Source organism: Oncorhynchus keta, chromosome 19, assembly GCF_023373465.1.
Source record: "Oncorhynchus keta strain PuntledgeMale-10-30-2019 chromosome 19, Oket_V2, whole genome shotgun sequence".
Classification (NCBI taxonomy): domain Eukaryota; kingdom Metazoa; phylum Chordata; class Actinopteri; order Salmoniformes; family Salmonidae; genus Oncorhynchus; species Oncorhynchus keta.
This window is the reverse complement of record NC_068439.1, coordinates 70,815,664-70,834,693: the sequence shown is the minus strand read 5'-3', so window position 1 is coordinate 70,834,693 and position 19,030 is coordinate 70,815,664. Positions and strand designations below refer to the sequence as shown.

General features: G+C 43.4%; 1 protein-coding gene across 4 annotated transcripts in view; it reads left to right on the top strand.

Annotated features, from left to right (window-relative positions):
- The first annotated feature begins 314 nt into the window (after nt 1–314).
- LOC118398810 (grainyhead-like protein 1 homolog) overlaps nt 315–19,030 on the top strand; it is a 34,258-nt gene continuing 15,542 nt past the window's right edge. Inside the window, exons 1-8 of one of the 4 annotated variants that reach the window (XM_052471228.1) lie at nt 315–335; nt 8,607–10,179; nt 14,313–14,499; nt 15,910–15,983; nt 16,132–16,492; nt 17,304–17,386; nt 18,320–18,476; nt 18,868–18,979. In XM_052471228.1, coding sequence (XP_052327188.1) covers nt 14,440–14,499; nt 15,910–15,983; nt 16,132–16,492; nt 17,304–17,386; nt 18,320–18,476; nt 18,868–18,979 — 847 coding nt within the window. In that variant the 5' untranslated portion in view covers nt 315–335; nt 8,607–10,179; nt 14,313–14,439. Of the gene's footprint in view, nt 336–8,606; nt 10,180–10,653; nt 11,410–13,225; nt 13,435–13,687; nt 14,020–14,312; nt 14,500–15,909; nt 15,984–16,131; nt 16,493–17,303; nt 17,387–18,319; nt 18,477–18,867; nt 18,980–19,030 lie in introns of those variants that run through there. The other 3 variants (XM_035794542.2, XM_035794540.2, XM_035794541.2) reach the window with 3 other exon arrangements.

Genomic DNA, 19,030 nt, shown 5'->3' with positions numbered 1-19,030 from the left:
GTGGTTACAGAGGTGCTAGAGTTTCCACATGCTATTTTCTGTGGCAATAAAATAATCTGAGAGAATTCCAACCTCCTGAGAAGGGCCCATAATGACAGACTTAAACGAAGTCTATGAGTGACTAGCAGTAGCCCGTTATGTGAATAGTTAGTAAATGGCCTCTTATTTGGAGAAGTCTTCTCTGTGGGACATTGCAAGGATCAAGTGTCCTAAATTCTGTCTGGTCCTCCTCCCTGTCTGTGTGCCAGATGGGAACAATTTTAACCTGAGGAGGTGGTACAGGATCATGCAGTCTTCCCTGACCACAGACAGAGACAGCAGGACAACATAGCCTTGTGAGTCACCTCTAATTTTTAACTGGTTCTTTCAATGTTCTCTCTCAAAAGTTGGCTGTGCAGAGCCTGTGGTCTAGTGGTAACGCATAACATATAATCACATATACTTCTCCCCACAGGAAACTAGGGTTCAATTCCTGTCTACCCTTTCTACTGTGTCTTCCCCTTCATCCATCTTCTCTATTTCACAACTTTCTGTATAAAGTGGAATAAAGTACATGTTCAAATAAGTCGCCTTTAAAAAACAAATTATCCCCCAGAAACCTCACTAGCCTTTGAAGAAAGACAAGTTGATTGTCCTCAAAAGGAGATGTATGTGCCACTCACATCAGTCTGTTCAGACCCAAAATAAAAAGAGCTGCCTCATGTCCACTATTTACGGTGTATGGCAAATGGGCTGTACAGAGCTGGTACAAACAACATGCTAATGTTTGTTATCTACACTTACTGGCCTATACAGTTCCTTCAGAAAGTATTCACACCCCTTGACTTCTTCCACATTTTGTTGTGTTACAGCCTGCATTTCAAATGGATTAAATTGAGATTTTTTTGTCACTGGCCTATACACAATACTTGGTAACACTTTATTTGACACATGGTGTCAGAACACATTATGATGCGATCATAACCATGTCATAGTGTCATAACAGCTGACATAACTTATCATGACCTGATATAATAGGGTCATAACACTGTCATGACCCATATTTACACCTGTTGTGACATACTTTTGTGTATATATATATATATATATAGTGCATGTGAACACCCCTTCAAATGAGTGGATTTGGCTATTTCAGTCACACCCGTTGCTGAAGGGTGTATCAAATTGAGCACACTGAAAAGCTGAAATGTCTTGAGTCAATATGAATTCAAACACTTTGCTATGGCAAGCATAAATAAGTTCAGGAGTAAAAATGTGCTTTACAACTCACAAGTTGCATGGACTCACTAGTTGTGTATAACATACAAATTATCTGGAAACCGCTCAGGGATTTCATGGTGACTTCAAAACAGTTACCATTTAATGGCTGTGATAGAAGAACTGAGGATGTATCAATAATAATAATAATAATAATATATGCCATTTAGCAGACGCTTTTATCCAAAGCGACTTACAGTCATGTGTGCATACATTCTACGTATGGGTGGTCCCGGGGATCGAACCCACTACCCTGGCGTTACAAGCACCATGCTCTACCAACTGAGCTACAGAAGGACCAATAACATTGTAGTTACTCCACAATACTAACCTAAATGACAGAGTGAAAAGAAGGAAGCATGTACAGAATACAAATACTGCAACAACAAAAATGTGGGGCAAATCCAATCCAACACATTACAGTACCACTCTCCAGATTTTCAACGACAGTGGTGGCTGCATCATGTTATGGATGTGCTTGTAATCGCTAAGGACTGGGGAGTTTTTCAGAATAAAAAATAAACCGAATGGAGCTATACACAGGCGCAACCTGGTTCAGGCACTGTTATCAGTGTCCTTCTGCTTTTGCTAATCTCGCTCATCTCCACCCCATTTTCCCTCACCCTCCGTTTCCCTCTCCCACTAACCACACTGTTTTCCCTCACCCTCCCTCTCCTCATCTTTCCTCACCTTCTCTTACTAACCACACTCTTTTCCCTCACCCTCCTTCTCCCTTTTCACCATCAACCCTCACCCTCATGCTAACCAGACACTTTTCCCCCACACTCCTTCTCACCATCATCCCTCACCCTCACACCACACTATTCCCTCACCCTCCCTCTCCCTTTTCCCCCTCACCCTCTCCCACTAACCACGCTCTTCCCTCACCCTCCCTCTCCCCCCTCTCCCACTAACAACGCTCTTCCCTCCCTCTCCCCCCTCTTCCCAGACTGCTGAAAGCTTATGGCGGTTGTATGTGCTGGGTGAAGGAGAGGGGTCATGCAGGCCTGTGTGTTCTCTCTTCTCTGATGGGGGATGTTTTCACTGTCAGCATTGATCAAATCTACCAAGCTACCCTCTCCCCTTCGCTTTCTTTTCCACCTTACTCATTCTATTTCTTGGAATTGTGGAGAGTGACTCCCTTCTAACCTGTCGTCTCACAGGGACTTCAAATTAATAATAAATCCTACAATGTGATTTTCTGGATTTTTTTCCCTCATTTCATCTGTCATAGTTAATAAATTGATAAATTACAGGCCTCTCATCTTTTTAAGTGGGAGAACTTGCACAATTGGTGGCTGACTAAATACTTTTTTACCCCACTGTACATGTATAAACAAAATGGCCAAGACACGTGCTCTGTTTAAATATGGTCTGGATGAGAGGACCAGGATGTCTGTCATATGCTGTTTACACACTGGTTATTTGTCATATGCACAAGGAAAGGAGCAAACAGGGAAGTGAGACAAACCATTGGCAAAGAGGCACTCTGCTTTTAGGAGTCCACTGTTCAATCTCCTTTGCTTCATGAAAGTTATATACAACTCTTTCAGATTGGTCTGTAGGCACAACTCACTGTTATTGTGCTCCACTTATAGCACAGGGCTACTAGAGTAGTGTACTTTTGACATTTTACTCATTTACCAGACTCTCTTATCCAGAGTGACTTACAGTAGTGAGTGCATACATTTTGTACTTGTCTCCCGTGGGAATCGAACCCACAACCCTGGCGTTGTAAGCGCCATGCTGTTACCAACTGAGCAACACAGGAAGTCTACATTGAGTAAAGTCATACCGTATTAAAAAACTACATCACGACAGCTGTGAGGGAAACAGGAAGTCTCGGTACAATTTTATGAATGCTGAAACATACAGTTCATTTGTTTGTTCGACATGGTGGGATCTTTTTGTGTCTGTAAAATGAATTATGTGAGATGACAGTGGAAAGTAAACTTGGAGTCACAATGATATGGTGTGTGTGTGTGGTCCTCCCACTACGACTCTGGAAACCATGCAGTTTATTACAGAGCTTTCAGAAAGTATTCACACCCCTTGACTTTTTCCACATTAAAATGGATTAAATTGAGATTGTGTCACTGGCCTACACACAATACCCCATAATGTCAAAGTAGAATTACGCTTTTTGAAATGTTTACAAATTCATTTAAAATTAAAAGCTGAAATGTCTTGAGTCAATTAGTATTCAACCCCTTTGCTATGGCAAGCCTAGATAAGTTCATGAGTAAAAATGTGCTTAACAACTCACTCTGTGATTCACTGTGTGCAATAGTAGTGTATAACATGATTTTTGAATGACTACCTCAACTCTGTACCCCACACATACAGTACCAGTCAAAAGTTTGGACATACCTACTCATTCCAGAGTTTTTATTTTTATTTTTGCTATTTTCTCAATTGTAGAATAATAGTGAACACATCAAAACTATGACATAACAAATATGAAATCATGTAGTAACCAAGGTGTTAAATCAAAATATATTTTATATTTGAGAAGTAGCCACCCTTTGCCTTGATGACAGCTTTGCACACTCTTGGCATTCTCTCAACCAGTTTCATGAGAATGGAATGCATTTCAATTAACAGGTGTGCCTTGTTAAAAGTTAATTTGTGGAATTTCTTTCCTTAATACATTTGAGCAAATCAGTTGTGTTGTGACAAGGTGGGGTAAACAGAAAATAGCCCTATTTGGTAAAAGAACCACTCAAATAAGCAAAGAGAAACAACAGTTCATCATTACTTTAAGACATGAGTCAGTCAATCGGGAAAAATTCAAGAACTTTGGAAGCTTCTTCAAGTGCAGTCATAAAAACCATCAAGCGCCATGAGGAAACTGGCTCTCATGAGGACCGCCACAGGAAAGGAAGACCCAGAGTTACCTCTGCTGCAGAGGATAAGTTCATTAGAGTTACCAGCCTCAGAAACTGCAACCCAAATAAATGCTTCACAGAGTTCAAGTAACAGACATCTCAACATCAACTGCTCAGAGGAGACTGTGTGAGTCAGGCTTTCATGGTCAAATTGCAGCAAAGAAATCACTACTAAAGGACACCAATAAGAATAGACTTGCTTGGGCCAAGAAACACGAGCAATGGACATTATCTGTACTTTGGTCGGAGTCCAAATTTGAGATCTTTGGTTCCAAACTCTGTGTCTTTGTGAGATGCAGAGTAGGTGAACAGATGATCTCTGCATGTGTGGTTCCCACTGTGAAGCATGGAGGAGGAGGTGTGATGGTGCTTTGCTGGTAGCACTGTCGGTTATTTATTTATTTAGAATTCAAGGCACACTTAACCAGCATGGCAACCACAGCATTCTGCAGTGATACACCACCCAATCTGGTTTGAGCTTAGTGGGACTATCATTTGTTTTTCAACAGGACAATGACCCAACACACCTCCAGGCTGTGTAAGGGCTATTTGACCAAGAAGGAGAGTGATTGAGTTTTGCATCAGATGACCTGGCCTCCACAATCACCTGACCTTAACCCAATTGAGATGGTTTGGGATGAGTTTGACCGCAGAGTGAAGGAAAAGTAGCCAACAAGTGCTCAGCATATGTGGGACCTCCTTCAAAACTGTTAAAGCATTCCAGGTGAAGCTGGTTGAGAGAATGCCAAGAGTGTGCAAAGCTGTCAACAAGGCAAAGGGTGGCTACTTTGAAGAATCTAAAATAAAATAAATATTTTGATTTATTTAACACTTTTTGGGGTTTCTACATGATTCCATATGTTATTTCATAGTTTTGATATCTTCACACGTTTTGTACAATGTAGAAAATAGTAAAAATAAAGAAACACCCTTGAATGAGTAGGTGTGTCAAAGCTTTTGACTGATACTGTAAAATTATCTGCAAAACGCTCAAGGATTTCACCATGACGCCAATGGTGACTTCAAAATAGTTAGTGTAATGGCTGTGATAGGAGAAAACTACAATGTTGTTGATCCATCCTCAGTTAACTCCACAATAATAACCTAATTGACGGAGTGAAAAGAAGGAAGCCTGTACAGAATACAAATATTACAAAACTGTCACGCCTTGGTCATAGTGTTTTTGTGTTTCGTTATATATTTGGTCAGGCCAGGGTGTGACATGGGTTTATTTTGTCGTATTTCGTATTGGGGTTTTGTAGTTATTGGGATTGCGGCTGAGTAGGGGTGTTGCATAGGCTTGGCTGCCTGAGGCGGTTCTCAAGGCGGTTCTCAATCAGAGTCAGGTGATTCTCGTTGTCTCTGATTGGGAACCGTATTTAGGTAGCCGGGGTTCACTGTGTATTTCGTGGAGTGGCGTGGTAACAGGCAGCGACAGCATGAGCAGCGAAAGGAGGATGAATTATTCGGAGAATGGACATGGGAAGACGTGTTGGATGGTAAAGGTTGTTACACTTGGGAGGAGATACTGGCCGGAAGAGATCGCCTCCCATGGGAACAGGTGGAGGCACTTAGGAGAGCAGAGGCAGCAGAGATAGGAGCCGACGATACGAGGGAACACGGTTGGCAAGGAAGCTCGAAAAGCAGCCCCAAAAATGTATTGGGGGGGGGCTCAGGGGGCTTACAGGGAGTATGGCTATGCCAGGTAGGAGACCTGCACAAACTCCCTGTGCTTACCAGGGGGCTAGAGAGACCGGGCAGGCACAGTGTTATGCTATGGAGCGCACAGTGTTTCCAGTGCGGGTGCATAGCCCGGTGCGGTTCATACCAGCTCTTCGTATTGGCCGGGCTAGAGTGGGCATCGAGCCAGGTTGGGCAGGCTCGGTGCTCAAGAGCTCCAGTGCGCCTGCACGGTCCGGTCTATCCAGAGCCACCTCCACACACCAGTCCTCCGGTAGCAGCTCCCCGCACCAGGCTTCCTGTGCGTGTCCTCGGCCCAGTACCACCAGTGCCAGCACCACGCATCAGGCCTACAGTGCGCCTCGCCTCTCCTGCGCTGCCGGAGCCTCCCGCCTGTTCAGCGCTATCAGAGCCTTCGTCCTCTACAGCGCTGCTGGAGTCTCCTGTCTGTTCAGCGCTATCAGAGCCTTCCTTCCCTCCTGCGCTGTCGGAGTCTCCCGCCTGTTCAGCGCTTCTAGAGCCTTCCTCCTCTACAGCGCTGCCGGAGCTTCCTGCCTGTTCGGAGCAGCCTGAGCTGCCAGTCTGCATGAAGCAGCCAGAGCTGTCAGTCTGCAAGGAGCTGCCAGTCTGCAAGGTGCTGCCAGCCTGCATGGAGCAGTCAGAGCTGTCAGCCTGCATGGAGCAGTCAGAGCTGTCAGTCTGTATGAAGCAGCCAGAGCTGTCAGTCTGCATGAAGCAGCCAGAGCTGTCAGTCTGCATGAAGCAGCCAGAGCTGTCAGTCTGTATGAAGCAGCCAGAGCCGTCAGTCTGCATGAAGCAGCCAGAGCTGTCAGTCTGCAAAGAGCTGCCAGTCTGCAAGGAGCTGTCAGTCTGCAAGGAGCTGTCAGTCTGCAAGGAGCTGTCAGCCTGCATGGAGCAGCCAGAGCTGTCAGTCTGCAAGGAGCTGCCAGTCTGCAAGGAGCTGCCAGTCTGCAAGGAGCTGCCAGTCTGCAAGGTGCTGCCAGTCTGCATGGAGCAGCCAGAGCTGTCAGTCTGCATAGAGCAGCTAGATCCGCCAGTCAGCCATGATCTTCTAGATCTGCCAGTCAACCAGATTCTTCCAGATCTGCCAGTCAACCAGTCTCTTCCAGATCTGCCAGTCAACCAGAATCTTCCAGATCTGCTAGTCAACCAGAATCTTCCAGATCCGCCAGCCAGCCAGGATCTACCGGAGCCTACTACCTGCCTGAGCTTCATCTCAGTACTGGGCTTCCTCTCAGTACTGGGCTTCCTCTCAGTACTGGGCTGCCCCTCAGTCCCGGGCTGCCCCTCAGTTCCGGGCTGCCCCTCAGTTCCGGGCTGCCCCTCAGTTCCGGGCTGCCCCTCAGTCACGAGCTGCCCCTCAGTCACGAGCTGCCCCTCAGTCACGAGCTGCCCCTCAGTCACGAGCTGCTCTTCAGTTCAGTGGGGTTCTGGGTGAGGACTATTAGGCCATGGTCGGCAGCGAGGGTGGATTATCCCAGGACACGAAGGGGAGGAACTATGACATTAATGGAGTGGGGTCCACGTCCCGAGCCGGAACCGCCACCATGGACAGACGCCCACCCGGACCCTCCCTATGGTTTTGAGGTGCGTCCGGGAGTCCGCACCTTAGGGGGGTTCTGTCACGCCTTGGTCTTCTTCAAACGAAGAACGCCGTTACAAAAACATGCATCCTGTTTGCAACAAGGCACTAAAGTAATACTGCAAAAAATGTGGCAAATCAATTCACTTTTTGTCCTGAATACAAAGTGTTATGTTTGGGCCAAATCCAATACAACACATTACTGAGTACCACTCTTCATATTTTCAAGCATAGTGGTTCCTGCATCATGTTATGGGTATGCTTATAATGCTTAAGGACTAGGGAGTTTTTCAGAATAAAAAATAAACGGAATGGAGCTAAGCACTGGCAAAATCCTAGAGGAAAACCTGGTTCAGTCTGCTTTCCACCAGACACTGGGGGATTCATTTACCTCAAACAAGGCCAAATTTAGACTGAAGTTGCTAACCAAGAAGACGGTGAATGTGGTCGAGTTAGTTTTGACTTAAATCTACTTGAAAATCTAGGTCTAGACCTGAAAATTACTGTCCAGCAATGATCAACAACCAATTTGACAGATCTTGAAGATTTTCTAAAAGAATAATGGCAAATGTTGCACAATCCAGATGTGTTAAACTCTGAGAGACTTACCCAGAACGACTCACAGCTTTAATCGCTGCCAAAGGTGCTTCTATAAAGTATTGACTCTGGTGTGAATACTAATGAGATCTGTATTTCACTTTCAAAAAATGTGCTAACATTTCTAAAAACGTTTTCACTTTGTCCTTATGGAATATTGTGTGTAGATTGGTGAGAATTATTATTATTTTAAATCCATTTTGAATTCAGCCTGTAACATCGATGTGGAATAAATCATGGGGTATGAATACTTTCTGAAGGAACTGTAGGCTACAGATTAAATAAGTTGATGAACTTCACAGGGTGGTGAAAGTACACAGTGATGGAGCTTGATGTTCCTTTCCAATAAATATCCAGGGTCTTATTCTGGTGACACAATGATCGATGCTTGAAAACGTATGTTGTTTAGTACATCGTCAAACACGGATTATTATCCACAGCAAGTCTGTTTGGTGGAAACACACCACTGGTGCAAAAAATGTGCACATTTTCTTCGAATTGCTTGAAAATCTGGTCGCCAATTGGATGGAAATCTAGCCAACTTCATTGAGTTTTTCTGCAATGTTTTGTTTCCCCCTCAGGTTCTGTAAGAACCACTATGCGGAGATGGAGGCCATTCTCCTCAGGGTGTATGAATGGCTACTGGACCGGTTCTCCTTCTTCCTGGGGGTGAAACCTGACTATGTGTATGAAGAAGTACTGAAGGTGGAGAGGCATTTCCTCAGGAGCAGCAAGCCCTGGGCTAGAGCTTTAACTACGCCCACAAAGACACAGCCCAGAAAACAGCCCAACGGCAAACAAACCAGAAAAACAACTTTGTTCTCTAAGCAGCTAAAGAGAGTAACTTCATCGAGACCAACTACTGTGGATTGTTACTGTGCCATAATGCCATGCTGACGGATTACTTTCGTTTTTGTCTCGATGTAACATGATTGAGTGTTTGCCTTTTTGTACAAATTGCCTGTGGATTACAATGCGATTACGATGCGAAATTATGTTTATGAACATGCTGTACTTTCAGTTATATTAAACTATATTTTCTGTTATTACAATGTTATATGTGAACCTTTGTCCCAGCTATGAATCGAGGTTCATAAAAATCTGACATTTATGCACATATGGATTTGCAACTCTGTTAATTAAGGAATACCTGACATTTTAAGCTAAGACTACAGGCTGTCAATTTGCGTGTTACTTTAGTTTTGAGTGTGAAGGACAGGTAATGGGTGTTACCTGCCATTAGTGGTTTTGGACTGCTTTGTCCCAATTCTCAGACACTTCTATGAAACTTTGTAGAAGCACCTATGGCAGCGAATACAGCTGTGAGTCGTATTGGGTATGTCTGTATCAGCATTGCACATCTGGATTTGGGGATTTTCTCTCATTCTTCCTTGCAGATTTTCTCATGCTCTGTTAAGTTAGATGGGGAGCGGCAGTGAACAGCAATCTTCAAGTCACTCCAGATCATCACCAAATTTCACAGTGGGTGCGAGACCTGGAGAGGCCTACAAGCCACAGTGCCAGGTCAATCAAGGTGTGGATGTGGACCACCAGATCAAGACCCTGTCATGGCCAGCCCAATCTCCAGACCTGAACACCATTGAAAACCTCTGGAATGTGATCAAGAGGAAGATGGATGGTCACAAGCCATCAAACAAAGCCAAGCTCCTTACATTTTTGCTCCAGGAGTGGCATACAATTGGAAAATCAGAACATCGCTCCCCATGATGGCTGTCTTTCGGAACATATTCCCACCTATAAATACGTTGGGGAGTTTGGTTAGATGATCATCTCTTTTAAAACTCATAACTGAGATGGCAAAGAAGCTGGGTTATATCCTTCCTGTTTGATCCTGTCCGGGGGTATCATCGGATGGGGCCACAGTGTCTCCTGACCCCTCCTGTCTCAGCCTCCAGTATTTATGCTGCAGTAGTTTATGTGTCGAGGGTCTAAGGTCAGTTTGTTATATCTGGAGTACTTCTCCTGTCTTATCCGGTGTCCTGTGTGAATTTAAGTATGCTCTCTCTAATTCTCTCTCTCGGAGGACCTGAGCCCTAGGACCATGCCTCAGGACTACTTGGCATGAGGACTCCTTGCTGTCCCCAGTCTACCTGGCCGTGCTGCTGCTCCAGTTTCAACTGTTCAGCACCTGAGGTGCTGACTTGTTGCACCCTCGACAACACAGTTGATTATTATTATTATTTGACCATGCTGGTCATTTATGAACATTTGAACATCTTGGCCATGTTCTGTTATAATCTCCACCCAGAACAGCCAGAAGAGTACTGGCCACCCCTCATAGCCTGGTTCCTCTCTAGGTTTCTTCCTAGGTTTTGGCCTTTCTAGGGAGTTTTTCCTAGCCACTGTGCTTCTAGACCTGCATTGCTTGCTGTTTGGGGTTTTAGGCTGGGTTTCTGTACAGCACTTTGAGATATCAGCTGATGTACGAAGGGATATATAAATACATTGGATTTGATTTGTGTCAACCAGGGAAAATCCATAGTGCCTTTGCGTGGTAGGCTAAGGCACATATCAAACCTCTCATCAGGTTTTGCTTGACTGATACCCAGCCAAGCTTATCTCTGAAATATGCTGCAAACTCATCACATTTAGATGTGGAGGAAAGTTCACATAGGTTTGCATGGGTAGGATTTATTAGGCCATCAATGGTCGAGAAGAGCACTCTCAAATTATTTTGATTATTAGTGATCAAGTTATTTATAATTGCCTTGTTAAATATGCCAAGTTGCTCTCTCAGAATATAATAATGGACCTGCAACTTTGACTTTCACCACTTCTGCTCTGCCTTTCTGCAATTTTTATTGAATTTACTAGTTTCCTCACTCATCCAAGGGCCTCTCCGTTTGGATGTGGCCTTTTTCAACTTCACTGGAGCTATGGCATCAATGGTTGCCCTTAATTTGCCATTCAATTGATCAAATAAATCATCACGAGGAAGGCAGAATAGGTGATGGAGTATTGTTCATACACTCAATAAAACCTGTCTGATCAGGATGAACAATACCTGGTAAAACATTTGTAATTCTGTGTGCGATGCATTTTGGCCGTATTTTTGTATTCACAACAAGAGGCCTTCAACTATTTAGATGGGCTGGATCTTTGTTTGTCATCTGGGTATTGTTTTAGTTATAGTGAAAACAGACCTTCCTGCTGCGTACCTGACAGACCATTTTTTATCGGAGTAGTTAAAACAAGCTACTAATGGACCTTATTTTCAATGACGGCCTAGGAACAATGACAGCCTAGGAACAGAACTGTTCAGGGGCAGAACAACAGATTTGTACCTTGTCAACTTGGGGATTTGAACTTGCAACCTTTCAGTTACTAGTCCAACGCTCTAAACACAAGGCTACCCTGCTGCAGGTATGCAATCAAGCCCTGGGGTTTTAAGTTATTGCTTTCATTGGGCTTCGCATTGATATTTTAGTGAATTTGTTCATTTTCAATTTTGTATTATTTGGAAATAATTCCTTACAGTAATCATCATTCATAGAGTGATGAGGAGACTGAAAATAAAACATCTGCTTAAAGTATTTAGCTTGCTTTTTAAAATATAATTTGGAGAGTCATAGGTGACTTCGTCTTTAACGAGTTTCTGCAAATGTATTTTTGGTATCGTTCCTGTGTTGAAGATTCATGTAGAATTTGGCAGGGATGGTGTTAGACGGTGATGAGCTGTGCCTCGTTTTCTCCAGACATAGCACTTTGAATTCAGGCCAAAGAGTTACATTTTTGTCTCATCAGACAGAATATTTTGCCTTTTTTATTTTTATTTCACCTTTATTTAACCAGATAGGCTAGTTGAGAACAAGTTCTCATTTGCAACTGCGACCTGGCCAAGATAAAGCATAGCAGTGTGAACAGACAACACAGAGTTACACATGTTGTAAACAATTAACAAGTCAATAACACAGTAGAAAAAAAGGGGAGTCTATATACAACGTGTGCAAAAGGCATGAGGAGGTAGGCGAATAATTACAATATTGCAGATTAACACTGGAGTGATAAATGATCAGATGATCATGTACAGGTTGAGATATTGGTGTGCAAAAGAGCAGAAAAGTAAATAAATAAAAACTGTGGGGATGAGGTAGGTGAAAATGGGTGGGCTATTTACCAATAGATTATGTACAGCTGCAGTGATCGGTTAGCTGCTCAGATAGCTGATGTTTGAAGTTGGTGAGGGAGATAAAAGTCTCCAACTTCAGCGATTTTTGCAATTCGTTCCAGTCACAGGCAGCAGAGTACTGGAACGAAAGGCGGCCGAATGAGGTGTTGGCTTTAGGGATGATCAGTGAGATACACCTGCTGGAGCGTTATGCTCTGAGTCTTTCATGTGCCTTTTTGCAAACTCCATACGTGCTGTCATGTACCTTTTTCAAAGGAGTGGGTTCCAAATGGTCATTCTCCCATAAAGCCCAGATTGGGGAAGTGCTGCAGAGACTGTTGTCCTTCTGGCATGTTCTTCTATCTCAGCCAAGGAACTCTGTAGTTTTGTCCAAGTGGTCATTGGGTTCTTGGTCACCTCCCTGACCAAGGTGCTTCTTATCCGGTTGCTCAGTTTAGTCGGACGACCAGCTCAAGGCAGAGTCTAGGTGGTCCATATTTTTTTTCAATTTCCCAATGATGGAGACCACTGCTCTTGGAAACTTTCAGCACTCTAGAAATTGTTTTATACCCTTCCCCAATGATGTCTAATCACAATTCCATTACGGAAATCTACAGAGAGTTCCTTGGACTTCATGGTATACAGTAGTTTCAGCTCTGACATCCACTTTTTACTGTAGGACCTTATATAGACAGGTGTTTCTTTCTAAATGATGTCCAAACTATTGAGTTGGCCACAGGTGGACTCTAATATTTTTTGTAGTGACATCTCAAGGATGATCAAAGGAAATTGGATGCACCTGAGCTCAATGTGGTGTGACATAGCAAAGGTTTGGAATACTTATAAGATATTTCAGTATTTCATTTTAATTTGCAAATATTTTCTAAAACATGTTTTCACGTTGTCATTATGGAGAATTGTGTGAAGACAAGTTAGATTAAAAAAAAAAATATTTAATCCATTTTGAATTTAGGCTGTAACAACTAAATGTGGATTAAATATGAATCCTTTCTGAAGGCACTATTTTCCCTTGGCCTATGATAATGTATCTGAAACCCCGCCCATTATGTGTCACAGCAAGACAATCTCGTGGCCTATAGCAGTCAAAACTCCGGCTCCAGCTCATAGATCGAGAAAAGCCGACTAAACTAGTTCTGAAGGACAAGGTTGACATAAGTTTACCTACCAGCATCTCGTGTTTATTTTATATTGGATCGGAATTTACCGTTACAACTTGAAAGTCCAGTCCGACAGCGGGAAATGACACAGGAGCTTGCAAAGTAAGTACACGGTCCAGTTCTCTTTGGTGTAGGCTATATGTACACTTGTAGGCATACACAGGTCCGCAATAACGCGCAGCAGCTTTTAGATGACAAAGGATACATTTTATATTTAAATATCAGTTATTAGGGGATTGCTGAGCTTCTTTGACTTTCCATGTCGCCTAGTTTTAAGAAAGGAAGAATGGTAGTTTTAGTTGGCAAACGGTCTTCAAATGATTAGTGTCACTATATGATTGTGCATTGAACTTCTCAGGCAGACTATGTGTGCGACACACAATTAAAGTGTGCAATGTTTGTACAAAGGTAATGTCTTGTATATAAACAAAACAATGGAAGTCATTTGTAATGACACAGTCAGCGCGATGAAGACCGGTCTTGCTGGTAGAGCAGGATCAGCGATCTGGCTACTTCGTTGGCCTGACGTTAGATGGCTGCATTCCCACGGGATGCCCGCGGGACATGCGGGTCCCAACAGAGATCATTGCGGCGCGGTCGGCATTTTTCATGCTGCGGTTGGCATTAACGCTTACATTTCCTCCTGTTCACTCTATGGGACTTCTTCTATGTGTGTACATTGAAGAGGTTAGGACTATTATTGGGCATAATAACAGCAATGCAGAGTGTTATACCCTATGGTATAGATAGAATGATCTTCAAGATCTGTTAAACATTTTTTACTCACAACAACAACCCACACCCCTTACACATATATTTCGTTTGAATAGACTGGGAGTAAATATTTGTTCACTTATCTCCTTAGCTACCAGTTTACATTATTACCAATAGCAGGGTTCGAACTTAATGTTGGATGCCCCACTGTGCAGAAAGTGGGTGTTCTGAATCTGAACTTAATGTCGGGCTGTCTCACTGTGCAGAAAGAGAGGTGTTCTGGTGTTCCAGAATGAGGCGTCATGCAGTGGTGGCCGGCGGCAGGCGCTCACGGAGGATGACGAGGACTGGAGGGCCTTCCTAGGGAACCCCCTGACCGCCGCCTCCAAGGCCATGATGCACATCAACGGAGATGAGGACAGTGCCAATGCTCTCCTCTACAACTACTATAAGGTACCTCATATATGCTTACTACTACATACAGTTGAAGTCGGAAGATTACATACACTTAGGTTGGAGTCATTAAAACTCGTTTTTCAATCACACCACAAATTTCTTGTTAACAAACTATAGTTTTGGACATCTATTTTGTGCATAACACAAGTCCTTTTTCTAGCAATTGTTTACAGACAGATTATTTCCCTTATAATTCACTGTATCACAATTCCAGTGGGTCAGAAGTTTACATACACTAAGTTGACTGTGCCTTTAAACAGCTTGGAAAATTCCAGAAAATGATGTCATGGCTTTAGAAGCTTCTGATAGGCTAATTGACACCATTTGAGTCAATTGGAGGTGTACCTGTGGATATATTTCAAGGCCTACCTTCAAACTCAGTGCCTCTTTGCTTGACATCATGTGAAAATCAAAAGAAATTAGCCAAGATCTCAGAAAAAAAATTGTAGACCTCCACAAGTCTGGTTCATCCATGGGAGCAATTTCCAAATGCCTGAAGGTACCACCTTCATCTGTACAAACAATAGTATGCAAGTATAAACACCATGGGACCACGTAGCCATCATACATTAAGGAAGGAGACGTGTTCTGTCTCCTAGAGATGAATGTACTTTGGTGCGAAAAGTGCAAATCAAATACTTTTTGGAGAAATGTCCTCTGGTCTGATGAAACAAAAATAGAACTGTTGGCCATAATGACCATCGTTATGTTTGGAGGAAAAAGGGGGAGGCTTGCAAGATGAAGGTCACCATCCCAACCGTGTAGCACGGGGGTGGCAGCATCATGTTGTGGGGGTGCTTTGCTGCAGGAGGGACTGGTGCACTTCACAAAATAGATGGCATTATGTGGAAGGAAAATTATGTGGATATATTGAAGCAACATCTCAAGACATCAGTCAGGAAGTTAAAGCTTGGTCGCAAATGGGTCTTCCAAATGGACAATGACCCCAAGCATACTTTCAAAGTTAGGGCAAAATGGCTTAAGGACAACAAAGTCAAGGTATTGGAGTGGCCATCACAAAGCCCTGACTTCAACCATATAGACAATTTGTTGGCAGAACTGAAAAGGTGTGTGCGAGCAAGGAGGCATACAAACCTGAGTTAGGAGGAATGGGCCAAAATTCACCCAACTTATTGTGGGAAGCTTGTGGAAGGCTACCGAAAAGTTAGTCCCAAGTTAAACAATGTAAAGGCAATGCTACCAAATACTAATTGAGTGTATGTAAACTTCCGACTTCAACTGTACATACTGTACTACTACATAGCTACTTTACTACTACATATCTACTACACTACTACTAGTTACCTACCTCATATCTACTACTACATAACTACTATACTATAAAGGTATTTTAAGTACTGCCATAGATGTATATAGGTGTGACAATGTATTATACTACTCTTCTAGGTGCCACAAGACAAGAGAATGACTGGACAGCCCAAAACAGAAGTTATTGTGGGCGATGCTGATCCAAACAATATGTAATGAATCTCCTTAGTTATTATAATGTTTTCATTCAGTTATGACTTGGCATAGTTTACTTGTTATTTACTGTAAATTGAGAAAGTGTTTTGAAGTAAAGAAAGCTGTGTTCTGAGATGACCTTTACTCTGATCATCTCCTTCTCAGGAACTTCGTGGTGCCACTCCAAGATTCCCCCCTGGCCATGACAACTCTGAGGACCGTCCATCGCAACACCGCGGCCCAGGGCAGCAGCCAACCCAGCCGGGGGGACAAAACCCAGGCTCTCTACCCAGCCTCAAACTCCATAGTCTGCATCTCCACCACCTCCAGCCCTCCCCCCTATTCCCTCAGCCCAGAGGGGACCCAGGCCCTGCACTCCTTCCCCGTTTGCACCCCTTCTGGTCCCCACGGTTCCCAGTCGGATGGCATGGCCTTCAGTCGCCACCTCAGCCAGTACAGCCCCAGAGCCCGGAGCCTCACCCCTGACTCCACCTACACAAAGTCCTACAAGGACAGATCCAATGAGGTAGGGTCTCATACGTTTACTACAGAACCAGATAGAACGAGAGCACAATTTTACACTGAGCAGCACGAACCCCTCATGGAGCTGTGTAACTTACACCCAGGCTTCATTGAAAGTAAAAGTAACAAGCCTGTGAGACAGCCTATTCACTTAGCTACATGGAGCCAATGAGGCATCATCCATATTTTCATCGATCTAAGCATTGTAGTGTAATATGCAGTGGTGTAAAAAATACTTTGAAGTACTACTTAAGTTTTTTTTTTTCGGATATCTGTACTTTACTATTTATATTTTTTACTACTTTTAATTTTACTTCACTACATTCCTAAAGAAAGTTATGTACTTTTTACTCCATATATTTTCCCTGACACCTAAACGTACTTGTTACATTTTGAATGCTTAGCAGTACAGGAAAATTGTCTAATCGACATACTTATCAGGAGAACATGCTTGGTCATCCCTACTGCCTCTAATCTGGTGGACTCACTAAACACATGCTTTGTTTGTAAATGATGTCTGAGTGTTGTAGTGTGCCCCTGGCTATCTGTAAATAAAAAAAACTAGAAAATGTGGCAGGCTGAGTATGAGCATTGGGTACTTTTTCCACAACTGGTAATATGTAATGGTCACCTACACAAATTATTATGTGTGCATCCCAAATGGCACCCTATTCCCTTTAATGTGCACTACTTTTGACCAGAGCCCTGTAAGGGGAAATAAATAGTGCACTATAAAGGGAATAGGGTGCCATTTGGGACATTACCTATTTTCCTGGTACTGATGTTCCCCTGGATTGTGTTGTTGTGACCCACAGGTCTTCCCTCCCTCTGAAGAGGTCCAGCTACGTATGACCTCCATCCCTCCTGGTGGATACCCTTACTACAGCTCCACAGCAAGGTAACGTTCTCAGTCAAAATGTGATAGGGACAGTCACTCAGTGTTTTTTTTTTTTAAACAGTCAGGGTATATTGAACCAGCAGAAAATACCTTAACCTCACTGAAACTATCTCTAATCAAACCTTATCTTAAGTCTTACCTTAATACAAAGCTGCAATATGTCACTTTTTGGGTGATCTGACCAAATTCACATAGACATGTGAGTAATAGACCTGTCACTAATTGAAAGCAAGTCTAAGAAGCGGTAGATCTGTTCTATACACGCTATTTCTATGCTTCCCTTTTGTGTTCGGTTTTGTACACCAGCTTCAAACAGCTGAAAATGCAATATTTGGTGTTTTTGAAAAGACATTTCACAGCGGTTCAGATGGTACAACGATTCTCTTCACCAGGGCTCTCCAACCCTGTTACTGGAGAACTACCCTCCTGTTGGTTTTCAATTCAGCCCCAGTTGTAACTAACGTGATTCAGTTTATCAACCAGCTAATTATTAGAATCAGTTATGCTAGATTAGGGTTGGAGCGAAAACCTACAGAATGGTAGCACTCCAGGAACGGGGTTAAGAGCCCTGCTCTACGTTATGCATTGCTTGTTTTAGCAACCAGAAATTGGTAGTGCGATTTCTGCATATTGCACCTTTAAGTTTTCTTTCTGCCTATCAAATATTCACTTTCAAAAATGCTTTTATAGTCACTAGCTGAGATATTAGGATATAGGGAAAAGGGGATACTTAGTCAGTTGTGCAACTGAATGCATTAAACCAAAATGTTTCTTCTGCTTTTAACCCAGCCCTTCTGAATCAGGGGGCACTGCCTTAATCGACGTCCACGTCAAAGGCAGAATGGCAGATTTTTCCACCTTGCCGGCTCAGGGATTCGAACCAGCGACCTTTTGTTACTGGCTCAACAAATATTCTCTCCCTCTCTCTTTCAGTCAACCCTTTGAGTACATGCTGGAGGCTCCCCAGTCCCTCTGGACCAAGGGCAGCAGTGGCCAGATGAGCTACCTGAACAAGGCCCAGTTCTACCCCATCACCTTGAGAGCACTAGGGGGCACCCCGCTCCAATCTCATCTCAGTGGAGAAGTCCGGGTATGAGCATCTCTCATCTATCTCTTTTATTTGTTTGTTTTATCTTCTAGTCTCTCCTATGTCCCTCTCTCTGTCCCCGTCTCTCTGTGTCCCCTATTCTATCTACTGTGTCTCTAGGTTTGCCAAATATGTTTTGGGAAGGCCTTACTTGACTTAAGGCCATTGACAAATGTCCTCACTCGGTTCGGGTCAAGTTTGTCCAGTTTTCACCAGATGAGGCTGCTCTCAGTCGTCTCTGACTGGACTACCAAGTGTTTCTGGGTCGACCCCTCTTTCTTGTCCTCTGTACAGTTTTGGGAATATAGTATACGTATTTTGCTCTAAATGTTGTTTTTGTGTTTTAGGTCTTGGTGGTGTGTGTTTGTAATGTAGAGCTGACTGTATATTTCAGAGTGTGGTGATGCTTGTGTTTGGAGAGGGTAAGCTCACAGAGGACCAGCTCAAATACTGGAAGTACTGGCACAGCAGACAGCACACAGCCAAGCAGCGTTGCATTGATATTGGTGAGGGGTCACACACACCCAAACATGTCCTCAAAATCAGTATGTAAACAT